The sequence below is a fragment of the Eptatretus burgeri genome, chromosome 12, assembly GCF_056783735.1.
Source record: "Eptatretus burgeri isolate ZD-2024b chromosome 12, Ebu_testis_v1, whole genome shotgun sequence".
NCBI lineage: Eukaryota > Metazoa > Chordata > Myxini > Myxiniformes > Myxinidae > Eptatretus > Eptatretus burgeri.
Window position 1 is genome coordinate 65990273 of NC_140972.1, and position 19238 is coordinate 66009510.

Sequence of the window (19238 nt, forward strand, 5' to 3'; positions counted from 1 at the left end):
CACAAAGTTTTTCGTGTGTGACAGCCTGCGATTCCCGGTGAGTCCAGGGAAAACCACCCTCGTAGTACCCCCGCGACCCCGGGTCCGCAGCAATATCAATCATTGTTGCCCCATTTTTGCATTGACCCTCTCTGAGAGCAAACAAATTTCATGCATTTTGAGGGGTCCAAAAATTGATTTTGAGCTAAAATATGAGACCATGAGATCAAACTATTTTTGAGATAAAGGTCAATCACCAGAGTTTGACATAGCTAGGTGTACCAGCTCTTGTTGAAAAGATCATAAGTTCTCTCATATAATCAGCTGGAAGGGCGATTAAACACAATTTTACACCTCGTGAAGAAACAAGCAAATTTTATTCCATCGGGAAAAAAATAAACACTCAAGTGAATATAAAAATAGTTCCCTCTTTGTGTGACCTGTGACCTGACCTAGGTGTGAAATATTCGGGTATATTTTTTCTTCACTTTATAAGCTTATGTGACTGCAAGATTCCCGAAAAATTTCACACAGGGTACTTGAATAGATTCCGAGATACTTTCACTTGTGTATAACTGGGTGCTTCTCTTGAACTCAACAGGTCAATCAGATAAATAAATGCCTGAAGACCAGTCCAAGACAATTTCAGGCCTGAAAATAAACACTGCCAACATTTTTGGTGTCATAAATCCATTAAGTGATCTACTTATTGGTGGTTCCTGCAGTGACTTAATGTCACCGTCTGTGCTCAAATCACTTCTCTTTTCGCAACTTGAACATTAATTTGATCCCATTCAGTTGTGAGATCAACAAAGGTCGACCTATCACCCACATGGACCAGAAGGATGCCTGGTTACAGAGTTCACTGATGTGTCTTTGTCCTGACACAAACTCATGTTGGTATGAGAGGAACATCTAAGCCCCAAACCCTGCTGGAAAAAGACGATAACCTGCACGGAATGAGTGCCATGGAGGCAGTCATGTTGTTTTTTTTTTTTAGAGCCATACAACCAAGCACTTGGTAAATGTTGGGCACATGCAAAAGGGAGTTTCCCGTCCAACAAAAGTGCAAACACATCTGTGGTACCCCACATGGAATAACACATATGTGACCTGGTTGATCCCAACCCTCAACCTCTCACCATTCCTATAGCAGGGGCAGATCCAGGATTTTAGGTTGGGGGGGGGGGGGTCGCAAAAAATTTACATTGCACTGAAAAATATAATTTTGCCAAGCAGAGCAAGGGGAACATTTTTTTGTGGGTGTTTATTTTTGTCATTAATTCCAAAGTGTTCTAAATATAGACAAAGAATGCTCTAATACACTTGAAAATAAGTACTAATCGTTTTGATTAAAAATAAACAATTAAACATTCATAGGATGGGATAACAACTCAGGATCTCTTGTATACTAAGGAATGGTTAAATAATACGTTGCAACACAGTCAAATTACGTTGCAACACAGTCTGCTCTCTTTCTTCAATGGACACTTCACGATCACGATGCATAAAAGGAGCAAATCAACAAAAGATAAGAGAACCAACAACGAGACTCCACTCGTAATCATCATTACAAAATTCCCACAGACTGAGAAGGCTCTACCAGTTAGTGGACTAACAAAACCTTTGATTATTTGGTGATTTGGCGAATCACAGCTTAAACCCTGGAATGTATGGATGGATATGCCTTTGCCCATGTTAGATGTCAACCCATTCTTACGTCTGTTGTCAAGAACAGGTCACATGAGAGAGGGAGCGCAAGACAGAAAAGATACAAGTATAAGAAAGACAACATAAGATGTTTCCAACTGCAGTTATGGTCTGCAAAATGATTCTCAAAGGGTACATGGCCTTTGACCTTTGACCAGTTGAGCCCAAAATTTAATCAGTCAATCCTTGTGCCAAGTTTGGTTGAAATCCTTTCAGTGGTTCTCAAGTTATCACGGCAACAAAACAAAAAAGTAGAAGTACATATAGACAGAAAAAGCCAGATGGACAACCTGAAAACATAATTCCTTCAGCCTTCAGCTGTGAAGGCATAAAAATGTGCAACTAATAAAACCATGTTCTCTTGAACATTCTGTGAGAAAAGACAGTGTGTCTTGTAAGGTTAAAAAAGCCAAAAGATATGACACGATCATGCCAAAGGCATTTTATCAGCATCAAATCAGGAGAATCACCTCAACAATTTCAGCAGAGCTGGGAGGTCTCGTTGAAGTAACAATTCAAAGTAGACCATCTTGTGGAACAGATGCTTGTTGTGAAGCTCCCACGTGACTTCAAACTTCTTCAAATGTTCATTCTCCTGGAGACAAGAGTACTTTTAGTCAGCATGCTCGCATCACACAAGCAGCACTGATGACAAATGCCACCAGCGACAGGAATGCTACAAATGTTCCAAGTACACTTCGGGATGAAAAAGAAAAATCGCAGAAAGCGTGCTAAAGTGCAATTGACAACACAAAGCTTTATCTTATTAATGTAGATATACTGCAATTTTATTCACTGCGGAAAAGGTTCCAACATTTTCATCACCAAAAATACACAGGGGTGACAGGTGATTCGCCCGTAAACCCGGCAACTCCCTCACCCCCCCCCCCACCCACCCCTCCCTCTTGGCCAATCACCCAAAAAAAAAGAGAACGAGAAAAGTGACAAAAATCACCATGCCCCAACCAAATCATAGCGTTAAAAGGTTACATTCTTGTCACAAAAAGTCACACAATTTAATGTCCCCTAACCTTGCAATCTCATGTATAGTGTTGACCTTACTGTTAAGGTGGCCGACTTAAAATGTTATGGTCTGAGTTCAAGCCCTGGTCATGCTATAAATAACACCAGGTGGGTTGAGTCAGCCAGTCATTCTTCAGAGGTCAACAAAATGAGTATCAGCTTGGGGAAAAAATTAGCCGAGTATCCTACGTCAGCATCCAGAATTGTGCCCCCCCCCTCAAGCCAATGAAACTACCTCAATAAAACTACGGATAATGACAACGTATGTGACAAATGATGGATGACATGGGGTTTTCGGCCAAAATAGTATCATGTTCAGTTAATGATAGTGTTTTTGTACAGAATGAGCGTGCGAGGTGAGACTATGCGCGACCACCGAGTGCTGTTCTAGCTAACCTTGCAATCTTTCTGAACTCCAGTTATTCTGATCTGACTGATTCCAAGTTTACCATGTCTAACTTTTACAAGATTACTGGGCACCGCCATCTCTTTTACAAGTTTATTGTAAAGATGGCACATGCGTACAATGGCCGAGTCCTCTCAGTGTCGTGCTGTTCACACACTTTGCACTTGGGGGCACGACACCTAGCATCTGTGACTGTAACGGTCCGGAAACGGACCAGCAGCACATGCCTTCAGTTTCCTGATATTAATATTGTTTACAAATTTGTATATGCATTCTATGCACACAAAGCGTGCACATGACACCTTGTGGTTTCACTGACCAAAATGTTTGGTAACCCATGCACGTCTGTGATGTTGAAATAACCTCCTTTTTCAATCTTGAGAAATTTAATCCCTTTTTGTGAAAACGAGATTGATTTTCATTGTCAGGGCAGGCCAGATCAGAACTGTGACTTGTGACTGGTACCATGTAAACCTGTAGTAACCTGTTTCATGGTCGGGTTATCGGCAACTAAACCGTCTTCCCCACCAGGTTTTCTGGTGAGGAGTGTGTATGATATGGAGATACCCAGAAAGGATTAAAAATAAAACCTGTCAAAGGGCGGAGGGCTCCTTATGAGCCAATGGCCATTCATATCGAATGCCCAACTGTGTCTGCGGACATCCTCCTGCAGTTGGGTTACATTTTTTAGGAAGTTGGTGGCAGGATTAGCACTCCGGCCACTGTAAAACACTTCGCTCCGCAAAACACAAGAAAACCGAAGAGAATTGAAAACCCACTCTCCATGGGAGTACCTCCTGTGCAGCTAATCTTCGCAGGACAGCTCACCAGATGACAGGACTGCGGCAAAGCCTTCGGGACTCCCACTCTGAATATAGGAGAAAAACCAGGGGGTAAACTTCCTGGATCAGATTGCGGTAGTGTGTGTCGGGGTGGTGTTAAGGTGTCGTCCACCAGAAGGCCGTCTTCAGACGGTCCCTTCAGGTGGGTGCCTGGAATGTCCTATCCTCAAGAGAGGATGATCCCCTGTCTTTGTTATCATCTGAGCTCAAGCGTTTGAACATCGGTTTTGCAGCACTCTCTGAGGTTCGGAGACTGGATTGTGGTGAGATCATGGCGGGTGGTTACACCTACTAATGGTCTGGTCGCTCTGATGATAACCATGCTGTAGCTGTGTCCAAAAGGCTGATTCCAATGATAATTGAGGTAACACCGGTCAACGAGCGTATTATGAGACTGAGGATAAATCATTCCTTGGGTGTCATTTCCCTGGTCTCTGTATATACTCCAACTGAGGCGAGTGATCTCACCGTGAAGGACGCATTCTATGCCACGCTCCAGTCTGTGGTTAACAAGTGCCCCAGGCGAGATACTCTTCTAGTCTTGCGGGATTTCAATGCATAGACTGGAACTGATAGGGATGGTTATGAGATGTGTGTTGGTCCCCATGGGTCTCAACTGTGAATCAGAATAGCACTAAGTTCCTTGACTTTGCAAGAAGTCATGGACTTCGGGTGGCCGATTCATGGTTTCAGCACCCACAGGCTCATCACTGGACTGGGTATTCCAACACTGGTGGTGTGGCAAAGGAGGTTGACCACGTGCTCATTGATGGTACCTGGATGATGATCCAGAACCGTAGAGTGTACCGGAGTCCTCAGTTCCTCAATACCGACTGCAGGCTTGTGGTAGCAACTCTGAAGTTACAGCGTAAATCTGGGAGAATGGTACCATCCCAGCCTAAGCTGAATGTTGGCAAGCCCAAGGATGAGAGGGTAGCTGAGGAGTTTGTGAACAGGTGGAGTGGATATTTCAGGGGTCTGAGTGCTTTTGGGAATCCTGAGGGGTTGTGGAGTGCCTTCAAGACAACCATCCTTGATGTTGCCAGTGGATGTCTTGGAACTCACCAGAGGGTGAAGAAGAATTTTGTCTCTCAAGGGACACTGGATACCATTGACCAGAGTTGCAGGGCCAAGCTTAATGGCAAAGCTGAGCTGTTCAGGGAGTTAAGGGGTAAAACTGTACGTACGTTTTGGGTGGACAAGGAGTCCTATGTGCGAGGAATCAGTGAGGAGGTCGAGCATCACCTGAGGTCAAGTGATTCTCATTCTGCTTACAGGGGAATTTGCACATTGCGTTCCTCCAAGCCCATCCCTCGGTGTACTGGAGTGAGAGCAGAGGGTGGTGGGCTCTTGATAGAGGAGTCTGAAGTGAAGGCCCGCTGGGCCGGTTACTCTGAGTGGCTGTACCAGGCTGATCCACTGGCTATTGAGTTGGATATCAGGGGTGTTTACTATCCCTATTGCTGACTTTCCAATCAACTGTGATCCACCTTTGTTTGTGGAAACACAGGCTACAGTGAACTGGTTGAAATGGGGTAAAGCTCCAGGGATCTGTGGCATCCATCCTGAACTTCTCAAGGCTGGTGGAAATGCTGTACTCATGTCTTTGCATATAGTGATGTGCTCTGCCTGGAACACAGGCAACATCCCAACTGAATGGAAGAGGGGCTTGTTGTCCTTCTCTGGAAAGGGAAGTGTGATCGCCAGGACTGCAAAAACTACCGAGGGATGACGCTGCTCTCAGAGCCGTGCAAAGTCTTTGCTCTGATAATTCTTGATCAGGTTCACCATCATCTGCTTGAGCACCAGCGCCCAGAGCAGTCAGGCGTCACACCAAAGAGGTCAACGATTGACTGTAGCCTTGCCCAATGGGTCCTCACCAAACGCGGACGAGTTTCGGCAGGGGCTGCTTGCAGCCTATGTTTATCTCTGTAAAGCGTTTGATTAAGTGAATCGGGATGCCCTCTGTAGTCCGGTGGTTGGGCCAGGGAACCTTGCAATGTTTTGTAACATTCATGTTTTCAATTTTTTTGATAGATCTTAGGGTCGAGATGAAATTTAGGCTGAGTGGCCACTTGTCACTGTCTTGGCTTTTTCAGAATCCAAGATGGCCACCATATACAATCAAACTATAACTTCGGCTGCAACTCCTGTTCTAAGTACAGTAACATGATGAAATTGGTGTCTAACTATATGTTTTAGTTACCAAGGAAGTGGATTATGATGTTATTGGATAATTTGGTAGCCATCTTGATGGCATAAATCCAATATGGCCACCAAAATTACCTGTAAAAATGCCAAAATCACACTAAATCTAATGTAATCGGTTGTAAATGCAGTTGAGTTAAGTTTCTGTACATATGTGTGCTTTGTGAAGCATAGACATGTATATTATGATTCTGAAGTCATTCGCAAATTTATAAGCAATATTTATTTTGATAGCAATATCGATTTCAAGCAAAATATAAGAACAAAATGTAATTAGAATCGGACAATATTTATTGTATAATTCTCTCAGACATGACATTCACGTGACTCAAAAGTCGACATACATTTAAAGTATATGATACTCCCATTAATAATATTGATAATAATGATAATAATAATACAATAATTTGGCAGCTTCACATTGCTCAATGTTTCAACGCTATGTCAATACAAATTATACTAAAAAAAATTAAGCAAAATTAACACCCCACTGGACAAAATATCTTATATCTCGGAACTATTCATCGTCCTCATCCTCGACATCCATTGCTCGGTCATTTGTCTCATCGCTGTCATCAGGGATGTCGGCATGATCTGTTGCACTCTCATTGATGTTGAATGGATTGGAACAGGCAGTACCACCACCGCAGGTGCAGAACATTGTGCACGGAAGTTGGCGCCCCATACATCCACATCTCCCACCTCTACATGCTTGCTCAGATGTGCAGCCACATCAGACCAGCTTCAGAATGTGCTCCGGGGCATAGGGTACCACGTCCTCCATATTCCGAGGGAAGAGACACTTGTTAGTGTCATCAGCTTCCCATCCGTGTTTCCTCTGCAGCGAGAGTTGGTGGATCCCCACTCAGGGCACTGTACCAGTGAGCGACTTGATGGTGTGCTCTTCGAACGTTCTGCTCAAACGCTTCTGTAGTTGGGGGCAAACGACACAGCTTAGGTGCTGTTGTTGATTTTCCAGTCTTCTGTGCCCATAGTTTCTGGCGGATCTTGGTCATCGAAGAGGTGGGAGTTGTAATGCCATAGCACGCACCCATGAAAGCTGTTGCTTGTTCGGTGACTTCAACGATATTTGTCAAGGATTTACCAAGTTGATCCAGAGAGTAGCCTTTTCGAGCGGCCGCAATTGCTTTTGTTTTCCCAATTCCATAAGTCGCAGCAACTGAATCACAACCAGTCAAAGCATGAAGCGCTAAGAGCTCGGGTACGATTGCTGAATGTTTAAGAGCGGTTTCCTTCACATCAATGCAAGACCGAGCCATGATTGGAGACTGCATAGTTATTGAAGACTGGAGCTTCTCGCTCAAGTATTAGTACACAAGTAACGCGAACACATCCGTGTCATCACACACCACCCGCACCCGTGATTCTGGATGGTATTTTGCCAAATGGATGGCCTGTTGTGTCAGGAGGATGTCAGGTTCTTCATGTGTTGATGCTAGGTCTAGACGAGGCGACTTATGACCCTTCGATACCTGCGTAGGTGTGTCGTTTTCCCTAGTAACCACCAACTGGTGGTCCTGTGTCGCATGCTGCAGGAAGTTGTCATCACTCAGGATTGATTCGCAAATCAGTGTGTTGAGTTGTTTTTTATTGGCTGAGTTCTTGAGTACTGCGTCCCGAGCCGGCAGTGGAGTTTTCCGTTCAAGCTGATGGACTCGGGTAGCGCTGGCTCGAGCTGATCTGGTGCTGCTTTTTGTAGAGTAGTCATAATAACGATCAAAACACAGGTGGACATCAGCTTCAAGCAGCCGCGCGTTGACCCAGACCTTGAACACCGAAATGAACGTGTCAACGGTTCCTTGGGATGGCCATTCTAATGTCCACAAAAGAGCGGAAACATTAATCACCATAGATGTTGGCCTTGTGATAAGGCGTTGTGAAACTTCAACTTGGAGGTTCTTTTTCAGTGTGGATTTTCCCGTTGCCACTCGCATCTGGCCATCAGCTTGAAACATCGAGGGCGGATATGCAGTTAGCTCTGTGGAGAGGACTTGTTCCACATCGAGATCGCGCTCGCTCACGAGAAGGCCAATCACCCGAGCGTATATAACCTCTTGATCCATGACGGGATTATCATCGATTGTTAGACGTTTCTTCTTTGCGGCGAAGGTTGTCACCTGTTTTGCGAGTGAGCTGTAAAAGCCCTCTGGCCATAATGCTTTGAACTGGATCGGCTGATCAGCTCCAATCTCCACTGCCTTGTCAACATTAACATTCCGTTGAGCTAGTTGACCATTTGAGATGTTGAGCAGACATCCTGCATCATGGGTAGCTGGATCCAATGGGTCAATGCATGACTCTAGAGTAGCCTTCAGTGATTTACGATCATTGCCATCTCGACGAATGCGACTGGTAGATTCCTCCTTGTGGTTAAGCTGTACCTTCTCGTCAGCTCCAGACATCTTCTTAAGGTCACCAGTCAGGGTCATGGTCGCATCCATACTGTACACCCATGTCGCTATCGTTTGAGGATTTTCTGTGTTGCCAATGATGCCACCCGGCCCATGCCCCTTCCTCATCCAGTTCGTTTCAATAAACATGTCGCTCCACTGTCCGTTGTAGACACTAGCAGTGTGGTGTAGTGACTGCTCTCCTCTGCAGAACTTGTCCAGAATATCTGGTCCCAACCAAGTCATGGAGCGTACGTAGTAGAGGCCATACCTTGCATAGTTGTACTTATGGGCTGCGAACATGTATGGCAGCATTGATTCTGCTGTTTTGATGTGGAGTGGCCAGTCGCCTTCATGCATCGCCCGACAAAACATCATCATTAGAAATGTGGGTTTGATGACGTTGTACACCCACAGCTTTGTGGTACGACTTTGAGTGGCGATCTCATCAAGTAGTTTTTCCAAATCATCCATGCTGGTCAGGTGTAGATTCTCCCTCACAAACACTGGTCGAAGCAGCTCCTCTGTGAGCAATCTCAGTGCCCGAACATTCTGTGTATATATTTCTTTCCTTGCAACATCTTATCGACGGAGCCGAAGGACGTCATCAGAATCTCTTTCAGGCCGCTGTCTGCCATGAGAGTGCCAACGCAACCCACGAAATCCATGAGGAAATGCATCCCACCAAGAATCACCACCATGTTGGTGAGCAGATCTGGTTGATGAAATGTGATGTCAACGGCGATGTTATATATGGCCTGATCGCAGGTGAGAACGAGAATATCCTGGTTGGATGCTCGGGTGACTTCGAATCCTCCGGTTATGGAAGTTAGGACAGTAGTTGGGTCCCCTGGCTTCATATTTATGAGTGGAAGATATACCACAGCTGTCTTGGGTGCTGGGGTCATTCCTGACTCAGGACAGTGACGTGTATTGTACCCGTTGTACTCAGGAGTGTTTGCTTCAAAGAGCACGTCTTTGATGAAGTTAAAGTCTAAATCTTTGGCTCTGCCAATTGAGATTGTTGTGGCTTGTACAAAGTCGTCTGACATGGCAAATCGGTTTGTAGCAGTAAATGGCATAGGAGGTTTCTTCGGTCCCATATACTCAACGACTCGTGTCTCCCATGGGATAAGGTGCTTCATTTCTTCTTTCGTTAGGCGAGGGATCGATGTATCCAAACCTTCAAGGTGGTCAAGTTCAGTCTTCCACTGAGCTGCCAGCATTGCCCCCATGTAATGACATTCGAGGCGGCAGTTTTGGGAACTGATCACAGCATCAAAGTTATCAATGATGATTTGCACAAGTCCACCCAGTCTGGCATCTCTGAGTCCAGCTAACTGCTGTGCTTTTGATGATTGAACACCCGCTGACCTTCTGAATCGTCGAACCTCATCGTAGGAACAAGAAACATTATACTTGTACAGTTCTGTGATGATCATCTTATGGTCACCAAGAAGTACACCTCTGGCTATCTGTAATGGTGTCGGTTGAGACGTTACCACTGAGCTCACGATATTACCCACCATGATGGATTGTAGTGAATTGTGGAAAGTAGGCTTGAGAGCTGATAGTAGTTTCACCAACGTCTCACTAATACACTCTGAGGCTGATTCTTGATCAATGTGCTTAGTGTAGGATTTGAAGTCATCCTTAGCTGCCTTGGTCTCCTTCATGATCTGCTTGCCAACTTTCCGGATACATTCATCCATGTCGCCATTCTGATCATCATCCACAAGCCTGAGATTTGTGGCAACATGCTTCCTGAACACTAGTAACGTTGCCACTCCAGGGGAATGTAATGCCAACATATCTTCAGCGAAATGTTGGATGACGTTCTCAACAAGGACACGTCTGGACATGACAGATCCACCCTTGTCTGCGTAAACTGCTTCAACATCGAGCGAATTCCAAACTTTTGAGCGATCATAACCGACTACTTTGACAGTTTCAGCGAAAGCTTGGTCATCAGCAGTACCTTTGCTATTGATCGTGGTAGTTCTCTGAGCATCACGATGGAAACTCGTATTGCAACGGCGGTGATACATTGCATCTGCAGCGTGCAAATCTGATGGTGCCCCGATGATACGGTCACGGACTATTCTACCCAGTTCATCTCCACGTTTATCACAAAGGTCAAGTAGGTACTGCTTGTACGTCTCCCCATCAGCCATCTTCTCTGTGGTTACTCTCGATGCAGGGACTCTGTACTGTTGTGGCACCTTGGGATCATACTCATTCGGTAATATGCAAGGAGTTATGTCATGGCAGAACAAACAGTGCTTCTGAAAGTCAAAAACATCACCACCGGTACTCAAACGCAATCGCTTGGAACCAGCGTTGGAGTCATCATCTGTCTCTTCCTCTGGCATACGCTTGGCCAATTTATTGAGAGTGGAAGGAGATACATATTTGGATACACAATTTTTGTGACATCTAACAGTAGATGATCCATCAGATAGTTCTTTTCGTAGTCTGATATCATCTTGCCGAAGATTACTAGCTTCCAATATTGTGCCGATTCGTGATGACTGCAGCAACTTCCCAACCCCACAGTTGTAAACTGTCTTGAAGAAGCATTCCTCGGCATCCTTGCTGTCTCCTGCTTCAGCCATATCATTACTCACGTCAGAACCTACAACAAAAACAAAGATCGTTAAAAGTTATCGATATATTGGTGTATTTCACATTGGAAGCACCATGATATTTACGTCTTGAGTAGGTGGCACCAGGTGGCTTCTAAACGGCATCATTACTTCACAATCAGATTATATAACATGTCAAGCACATGTGTAACCAGCAGGATCATTGTTCAACTGCATTCACAATCGATTATGTTAGTTTTTAGTGTGATTTTTTTTTGTGATTTTGGCATTTTTCAGGTATTTTTGGCGGCCATATTGGATTTGTGCTACCAAGATGGCCAGCAAATGACCCAATAACATCATAATCCACTTCCTTGGTCTCTAAAACATAGATTTAGACACCAATATCATCCTTTTGCTGTACTTAGAACAGGATTTACAACCTAATTTATATTTTGATTGTATTTGGTGGCCATCTTGGATTCTGCAAAAGCCAAGGCAGTGACAAGTGGCCACTCACCCTAAAATTGATCTCGACACCAATATCTATCAAAATAAGCCAAAAACGATTGTTACCAAACATTACAAGGTTCACTAGAAATATGCTGCTCTGCCACCGGACTACTGGAGGATTCTTGGTTTCCGTGGGGTGCCACCAAAACTGATCAATCCGACGTCTGATCTGTACTCTGGTACTGAGAGTGCTGTGATGATCCCATCTCGGACTTATTTTCAGTTGTTACTGGAGTTCGTCAGGGGTGTGTACTGGCCCCCACACTTTTCAGCACTTGTATGAACTGGATTGTGAGGAACATGTCGGAGAGATCAAGCTGCGGTGCGTTCTCGGTACCTGTGCAGGACGACCAAAGTCCGAGTCCTCGGGTCCTTGGTGCTTCCATTCTTGCTCTACAGATGTGAGGCTTGGACTCTGACCAGGGATCTGAGACAGAGACTTAATTCCTTTGGAACCAGGTCTCTTCGGAGAAACCTTGGCTGTCGCTGGTCGGACTTTGTGTCTAACGAGCGGTTGCTGAGAGAAGACTGAAATGAGATTTGTTTCCTGCATAGTCCATGAGTGTCAGCTGCAGCTGTATGGACATGTGGCTCGTTTTCCTGACGCTGATCCTGCTCACCAGATTCGCTCAGCGAGGGAGCCCCAAGATTGGAGGAAGCCAATGGACCGACCACATGCGTCGTGGTTGCAGCACGTTGATCAGCATCTTAAGGAGATGGGGATGGGCCAGGTATCTGCCTGGGGGATGGCCAGACGGAGTCCCCTGGAGTACCGGCAGAAAGTGGACGCAGCATAGCGCTACTCTGGCGCTTTGACCTGACCTGAGATTGGTGGATTTGAATTGATCCTTTTTCCACAAAAATGACGAGGTAAAAACATTAACCCTCCGATTTTTTGCAATAACAAGGTGTAGGCTTTGTTCCAGTGCAGGTTTCAGTCCAGGTTCCAGTGTCGCAATGACATATCCCTAGGACGTCTCAGGTCCCAATTGCACCATTTGTATTTTATTCATGATGGATGGGTACACGGCCTGGGGCTGATCAGTTCAATAATAAATAATAAACCCCACCATATTCTACTTTTTTATATTTCACGGAGGTGACTAAAGAAACACCCCTTTTTTGATTTGCTGTCCCCAAACTTGTGCAAAAATAGGCCATTTCACCACAAAAACAAACACCGATGAATGCCCGATCTTGTATTAAAGTGATACCAGCGAGACAGTCCATTATTCATTGAGTACATTAACCGTAAACAAGGAGAGTTGTTTCAAGAATTGGTGGTCAACATGAACACACCAATTCTGCACTATGTACATCAACAAGCACTCAGACTTCAACAAAGTAGGGGAAACAAAAAATAGGCTGTTTCAAAGCAAATAACTGCAGCCCAATGAAAGGACGACTGGCTGGTACGAAAAAAAAACAACGGAGGCCTTCAAATGGTACCGCCAAGCTTGTCGTGAGTTACCCAGTTGTCCCACACGTGAGGTATTGTAAAGATTGACTCTCTCATAAATGGCAAAACAAATGTGAATAACTTTGCTGTCAGTTAGCACAAAAACAAGCGTGCATCATGAAGCTACTTACAGTTAAAACAAGCTCAAATGAGCTAAGATCCTCGTCCTCTTAATGATGACGTCATAAAAACGAATATGACGTCATTGTGATGTATTAGGTTTGCGATAAATTATCTGTGCTAATGCCCGGCTTGATTCCCGCAAACAAAATTCAAACAGCTTGCCTAGTTTCGGAGATAATGGTATAGGCGATTTCCATTAGTGGCGATATTATGACGTCAACTTTTTTTCTGGGAAGAATTTCCAAAATCAGTGATGGTTACTGCCTGCGGGTGGGCTTTCTGCATATACATGGCAAGTTTCACGAAGATCCGATGAAAACTCTGGGTTGTGAAACAAATGAAACAAAAAATGTCAAAAAATAGGAATGACGTCATAAAAATTGATATGACGTCATAGTGATGTATCATATGTGCGGTAATTCATCTCTGCTAATGCCCTGTTCGATTCCAGCCAACAGAATTCAAAAAGCTTGCCTAGTTTCGGAGATAATTTTTAGGCGATTTCCATTAGCGGAGATATTTTGATGTCATAACTTTTTTTCTTGGAGGAATTTTCATAATCAGAGATGGTTACTGTCTGCGCAGGGTATTTTTACATATATATATGCCAAGTTTCAGGAAGTTTCGAAGAAAACTGTAGGCTGTGAAACAAAAACGTCCACAAGAAGAAGATGAAGAACAACAACGTGAGTAATACTTAGAGATCCTCAACGAGGATCTAAAAAAAGATCTACAGTAGAATTACATCTTGTTCGTAACCCAGGTTAAACAAGTAAAACAAGACATAAAATGCCATAGCCTCCATTATTTTAGTAATTTTGCTTTACAGAATTAAAGGCCTAGCCCATATTTATGTGCAACTAAAATGGCCGCTAGTCTACCAGTCAGCCATCTTTCATCAGATCGCAAAATAGAGTTTTTGCCATCATGTACTGTGCTTGTGGCACGTTTGAACAAAATCAGACCATGCATGTCCGAGAAATGGTTGGGGACACATTTAAGTAACAAAACAGCTGCCAGTCAGCCATCTTGGATCTGATCTCAAAAACAAATGACGTGCATATACAAGCCATCATTCATTATCTGGGTGCCATGTTTGAACATGGATGTCCGAGAAATGGTTGAGGACATGTTCAACATCAGGTTGTTTTTGTTAACAACTAAAATGGCTGCCATACAGCCATCTTTGATCGTATCGTGAAACAAATGATGTGCATATAGTCAGGAGGCCCAATGCAGAATAGTGTACGACCCTGCTGATTCCGTGTTAGAATAGTGCAACAGGTGTAAATTGACTGTCCAGACACACAGAAACGTGAATCAACTTGTTGCCAACTCTGGATATGGATAGTATGGCCGCCATGACAGTTTACAAAATGGTCACCATTAAATACACTTTTCGTCATATTTCAGCCGCAAATTGACATGAAATTACAAAATTAGGGTCGATTTCCATGTTTTTGAGCATGCCTGAGCTGATGGGAGTATAGAAAAAAACATTGCTCCATCCATTTTCTAAAAATAATATGACTTGTTTTTCACTATATTATTTTTCAAGAAATGTTCAGGCTCGAATTAGAATGTCTGATTATACAAACCACAATCAATGAATTTTACAACTTTGCTATAAAATGAACCTAAACTACATAACTGTGTGTTTTTCTGTTACCCAGGACTAACAGAAAAATGAAAGCCGCAAGATTTCTCACAGGGGGTTCAAGGGATCGAGAAGAAGAAGAGCATGTAGACTGGAATAAATGCTTTATTTGCCAGGACAGTTCAAAAACTAGCAAGTCAACGCCACTTCGAAAGACTACAATCGTTGGTGTGAAAACTGTAGCTGAATGTTGCAAAGAAAGAGAGAAATATAATGACGCTAAATATGTTGACTCATTCTCAAGAATCAGAAAATATTCTGTACCGGAGCACGTCGAAAAGATTCAATGGCACAAATTCTGCTATAGTGACTTTACTCACGCACAAAAAATAGACAGACTGAAGTAAAGGATTCAGCCACAATCTGTGACTTACGCAGAAGAGATACCCACAACATCAGGTTCCTCAGAGAAATACCATGTCCCAAAGTCACTAAGATCCGCGCACAGCGCTATGGATTGGTCAAAATGCGCTTTCTGCCAGACTGACATTCCTGGAAAAGCTGGTGTCCTGACAAATGTTGAATTTGATCACACATCATCCAGGATGCTTAGTTTGGCCCAATTTGACCCCACCATGCATCACAGGTTTGCAGGTGTTTCAGACTTGATGGCAGCTGAAGGTAAATATCACCTCAAGTGTTATGTTTCTTTTCGCAGAAAGTATAAAAAGGAGAGTGGAGAGAAAAACCAGTCTCCTGAAAGCATCTGTTTCAGAAATGTGATGAACCAGCTTGAGAAAGAGCTGCAGAAGGGACATGTGTTTACCCTGAAAAACATCTGGGAACACTACAGCATGCTGTTATTGAATGATTTTGGAATTGAGGCTGGAGCCTACAAAAGCTACAATTTCAAGCAGAAAGTGGAAGTTCACTTTGGTAGTGACAAGGTGACATTCCTGCAGCCATTGGATGTCACAAAACCCCTCATAGTTGCGTCCTCAACTGTGACAAAGTTTGCCATGAGAACCGCCGTGAATGATTTATCTGAAGAAGGTGAAAGTTCTGAAGAAGATGAATTGGCCCAGTGCAGTCTGCCTCATCATGAGAACGAAATCCTTAGCTGGATCTTCAGAGTGGGCATAAAGATTTACAGTGATGTAAAACACTCTCCAGGGCATAGCATTATCGGTGGACTGAACACAGAAAATGCAGAGCGAATTGTACCTGAAACCCTGTACATGCTTGTAAAGCTTCTTTGTGGTGGTGACAGCACTGACAAGATGGACAATGAAGAAGCGGATGAGACAGATACCAAGAACAAAGTTCTGAGCATCTGCCAAGACATTATTCATGTGGCTTCAGGAGGCAATAATCTGACCCCCAAACACCTGGGCCTTGGCCTTGCTCTTCACCAGGCTACACGCTCAAAAGAACCACATCTACCTGCACCTGAGAACTGTGGGTGGGAACAGGTCGTCAAAGATGGCAACGAGACATTTCAGCCGCGACTCATGACTGCACAGCCTATTACTGCTTACTGTGTAGAACTGACGACATGCAAATGCCGTGGGTCATACTCAACTCGACGGTGCAAATGTACACGGAATGGACTGCCTTGCACGAAAGCATGTGGATGCAAAGCCCTTTGTAGGAACCCGTTCAGTGTACAAGCCGATCAATAGCTCTGAAAATTGTATTTGGGTGTTCTCACAACACTTTTCTCTTCTGCAAAGCAACGTAATTTTGTGTTAGAAAGAATCTGACAGCTGTTGAAATAACCTTTGACTGACTGTAAACCCATCTCCATCAATAGTGCTAAACATTTTCTTTTTCACATTTGTTGCTCGTATGTGCATTTTCAATTTCGTCTTTAAGTTGTCAATTATGTGAAAAGTTGTGATCCAGTACAAAAATAAAGCACAAAATAGTGTTCCTCGTGTCAGATTACATAGTATTTCACAATCATGACAAATTTCTGGCTAGTACAATTTGCAGTAAGAAAAAGACTAAATCTGATGGCGGCCATTTTGATTACTGTCATGGCGGCCATAATATTCAGATGCAGACTTGGCAACAAGTGGAACTAGACTTGGTCATGCCTAGACTCTTCAAAAACACCAGTTGCACCATTCTAACATGAAATCAGCAGCGAACCTATTTTCTAGGCTCGCTACAGATTTTGGCTTCCAGACTAATATGAACACCATCATGTGTTTTCTTTGTAAATACAAATAAAATCGATCATTGCATGTCCAAGATATGGTTGTGGACGCACGCACGCACACACACAAAAATAGAGACCAAATCCATAAGCCCCTGTTTCGGACTACGTCCAACAGGGGCTGATGGCGATGGAGATGAAGAAGAGGAAGACGAAGAAGAAGAAGACAAAGACGAAGACAAAGACGAAGACAAAGACGAAGAAGAAAAGTAACTGGGGTTTATTACTGTAATGTAGTGCAGCTGTTACTGAACCATCAATAATCATTTGTGCAAAAGAACTTGAGTGTAACAGTGTGTTAGACAGTGTACAAAATAAAAGTTTACAACAAAAGGCAACTGCCCTCAACCTAAAAGGTAGCTCCCACAAACAATCCAATGGGGTTTTTTTTAGGGAGGGTGATGGGGGTGGGGGGAGGGGAGGACTTCAAAGCCCTCCAATTTCTTTTTAAACCCTAATTTCCATGACTATTGCAGGCCTGTGGTTTCACAATACATCAATTATCCCATCAATGGTTTTTCCTTTTGTCCCCAGAGTTGATCTGGTAGATGCTTTCCTCAATTTTAGACTATTGTAGGTAGACCTGAAATGGACAGCTAACTATACCAGCTTTGCCACGTCCTTGAGGTCCAGTTGAGCTCTCACGGCTCATGAATTTACTAAGATCCTTCTGATTTACCACGCTGTATAATGGGCATTCATTCACCACTGTATCGCGTTTTTATAAAACTAGCAAGTGACATGGAACACTATGAGACCATTCGTACATGATGGACACAAACAAAAGCAAACTAGAACGAGCAAAGGTTGCATGCCCTCACCGAGACTTGTTTCGTGTAGTTTCATAATACGTATTTAATAGATGTTTCGCATTGTGATTGTACATACTTTATAGACGCACTCACATTCTAGTTGTACATACATTATAGACGTACTCAGTTGAAAAAGAGAACAGGTACTAATGGCTACCACGAGGTGGCATTTGTGGCCTTCATTAGCATATTCTGTGTGGACAAACAGACTCAAATACAATACCCTCTCCTTTGTTGAGGGTAATTATGTATCTAAATGTTCAGATTTTACAATTTTAAGGCCAGCGATGAGATGTCGTATCTCGGAAATCGAGAATGCATATAATTTTGCTTCAAATGCCTTCATCCCTCACCAAAGTAGCCAGAAATGGGGCGATAGTTTGTGCAGCCTGGCATAACGCTGAGTACTCATCGAGGAAGAGTGACAGGAACCGGGAAGCCTGTGGAAGTGTTGGCGAACCAGTCATCAGCTGTTTCACCAGTCTCATCTTCACTTCAACAACGTACTCACGTGCTTGAGTCTCCAGCCGCTGATAGAGCTGGTAAGGATCCACCTGGCAAAGCCTAAAAGAACAAAGTATACACTGCATATAAAAAGCTCAATGACACAAACAACTGTAAAAAAAAAATTAAAAAGTACTGTCCTTGCAATCACAAAATTACAAAATGATGGGCCGACGAGAATAAACAGGACCAATCGTGCACACACAAACAAACGCAAGTCAAGCAAGCAAGACACATGAATGACTTTGCCGTGATGTTAGAAAAAAGCCAAGATGGGGAAAATGCTGCCAAAGTTAAATATTCACAAACTACTTTAGGTACACCAGGACAAATGCATCTCAACAACTAATGAATGGCATGTTTTAGATATATCATATAGAACACACTAGACATGTACACAAGTGTAAACATACACATATGCATGCATAGACCTCAACACACACGAGTAAAGTATCATAATTAATGACCTCCATAACAGAGAGCAAAGCAATTATGTAAACCACTTTAGGGGGGGGGGGGCACCACGGCAATGGTGATGCCATAACCAAGTGGGCTATTGATAAAGCCATTCAACAACAAATCAGGTTTTAAAAAAAACAAGCTCGTATGAGCTAAGATCTTAATGATGGAGATCATCATCTAAGTCTTACTCACGTTCTAGTTTGCTTTTGTTTGTGTTCATCATGTACGAATGGTCTCATAGTGCTCCATGTCACTTGCTGGTTTTATAAAAACGTGATACAGTGGTGAATGAATGCCATTATACAGCGTGGGCAATCAGAAGGATCTTAGTAATTTCACGAGCTGTGAGAGCTCAACTGGATCTTAATGATGACGTCATAAAA

The 19238-nt window shown here is 43.5% G+C and overlaps 2 protein-coding genes across 5 annotated transcripts in view; both read right to left on the reverse strand.

Moving 5' to 3' along the window:
• Positions 1-19238, reverse strand: part of FAM193A (family with sequence similarity 193 member A) — a 169241-nt gene that overhangs the window by 77372 nt on the left and 72631 nt on the right. For all 4 annotated transcript variants that reach the window (XM_085848318.1, XM_085848317.1, XM_085848316.1 and 1 more), the window contains 2 exons: positions 18243-18453; positions 2160-2284 (listed from right to left, as the gene is read on the reverse strand). In XM_085848318.1, coding sequence (XP_085704444.1) covers positions 2160-2284; positions 18243-18453 — 336 coding nt within the window. The remainder of the gene's footprint in view (positions 1-2159; positions 2285-18242; positions 18454-19238) is intronic.
• Positions 9111-15091, reverse strand: LOC147015798 (uncharacterized). Its single transcript, XM_085848315.1, has one exon. It carries the CDS (start codon positions 11192-11194, stop codon positions 9116-9118), a length of 2079 nt encoding a protein of 692 aa, XP_085704441.1. The 5' UTR covers positions 11195-15091; the 3' UTR covers positions 9111-9115.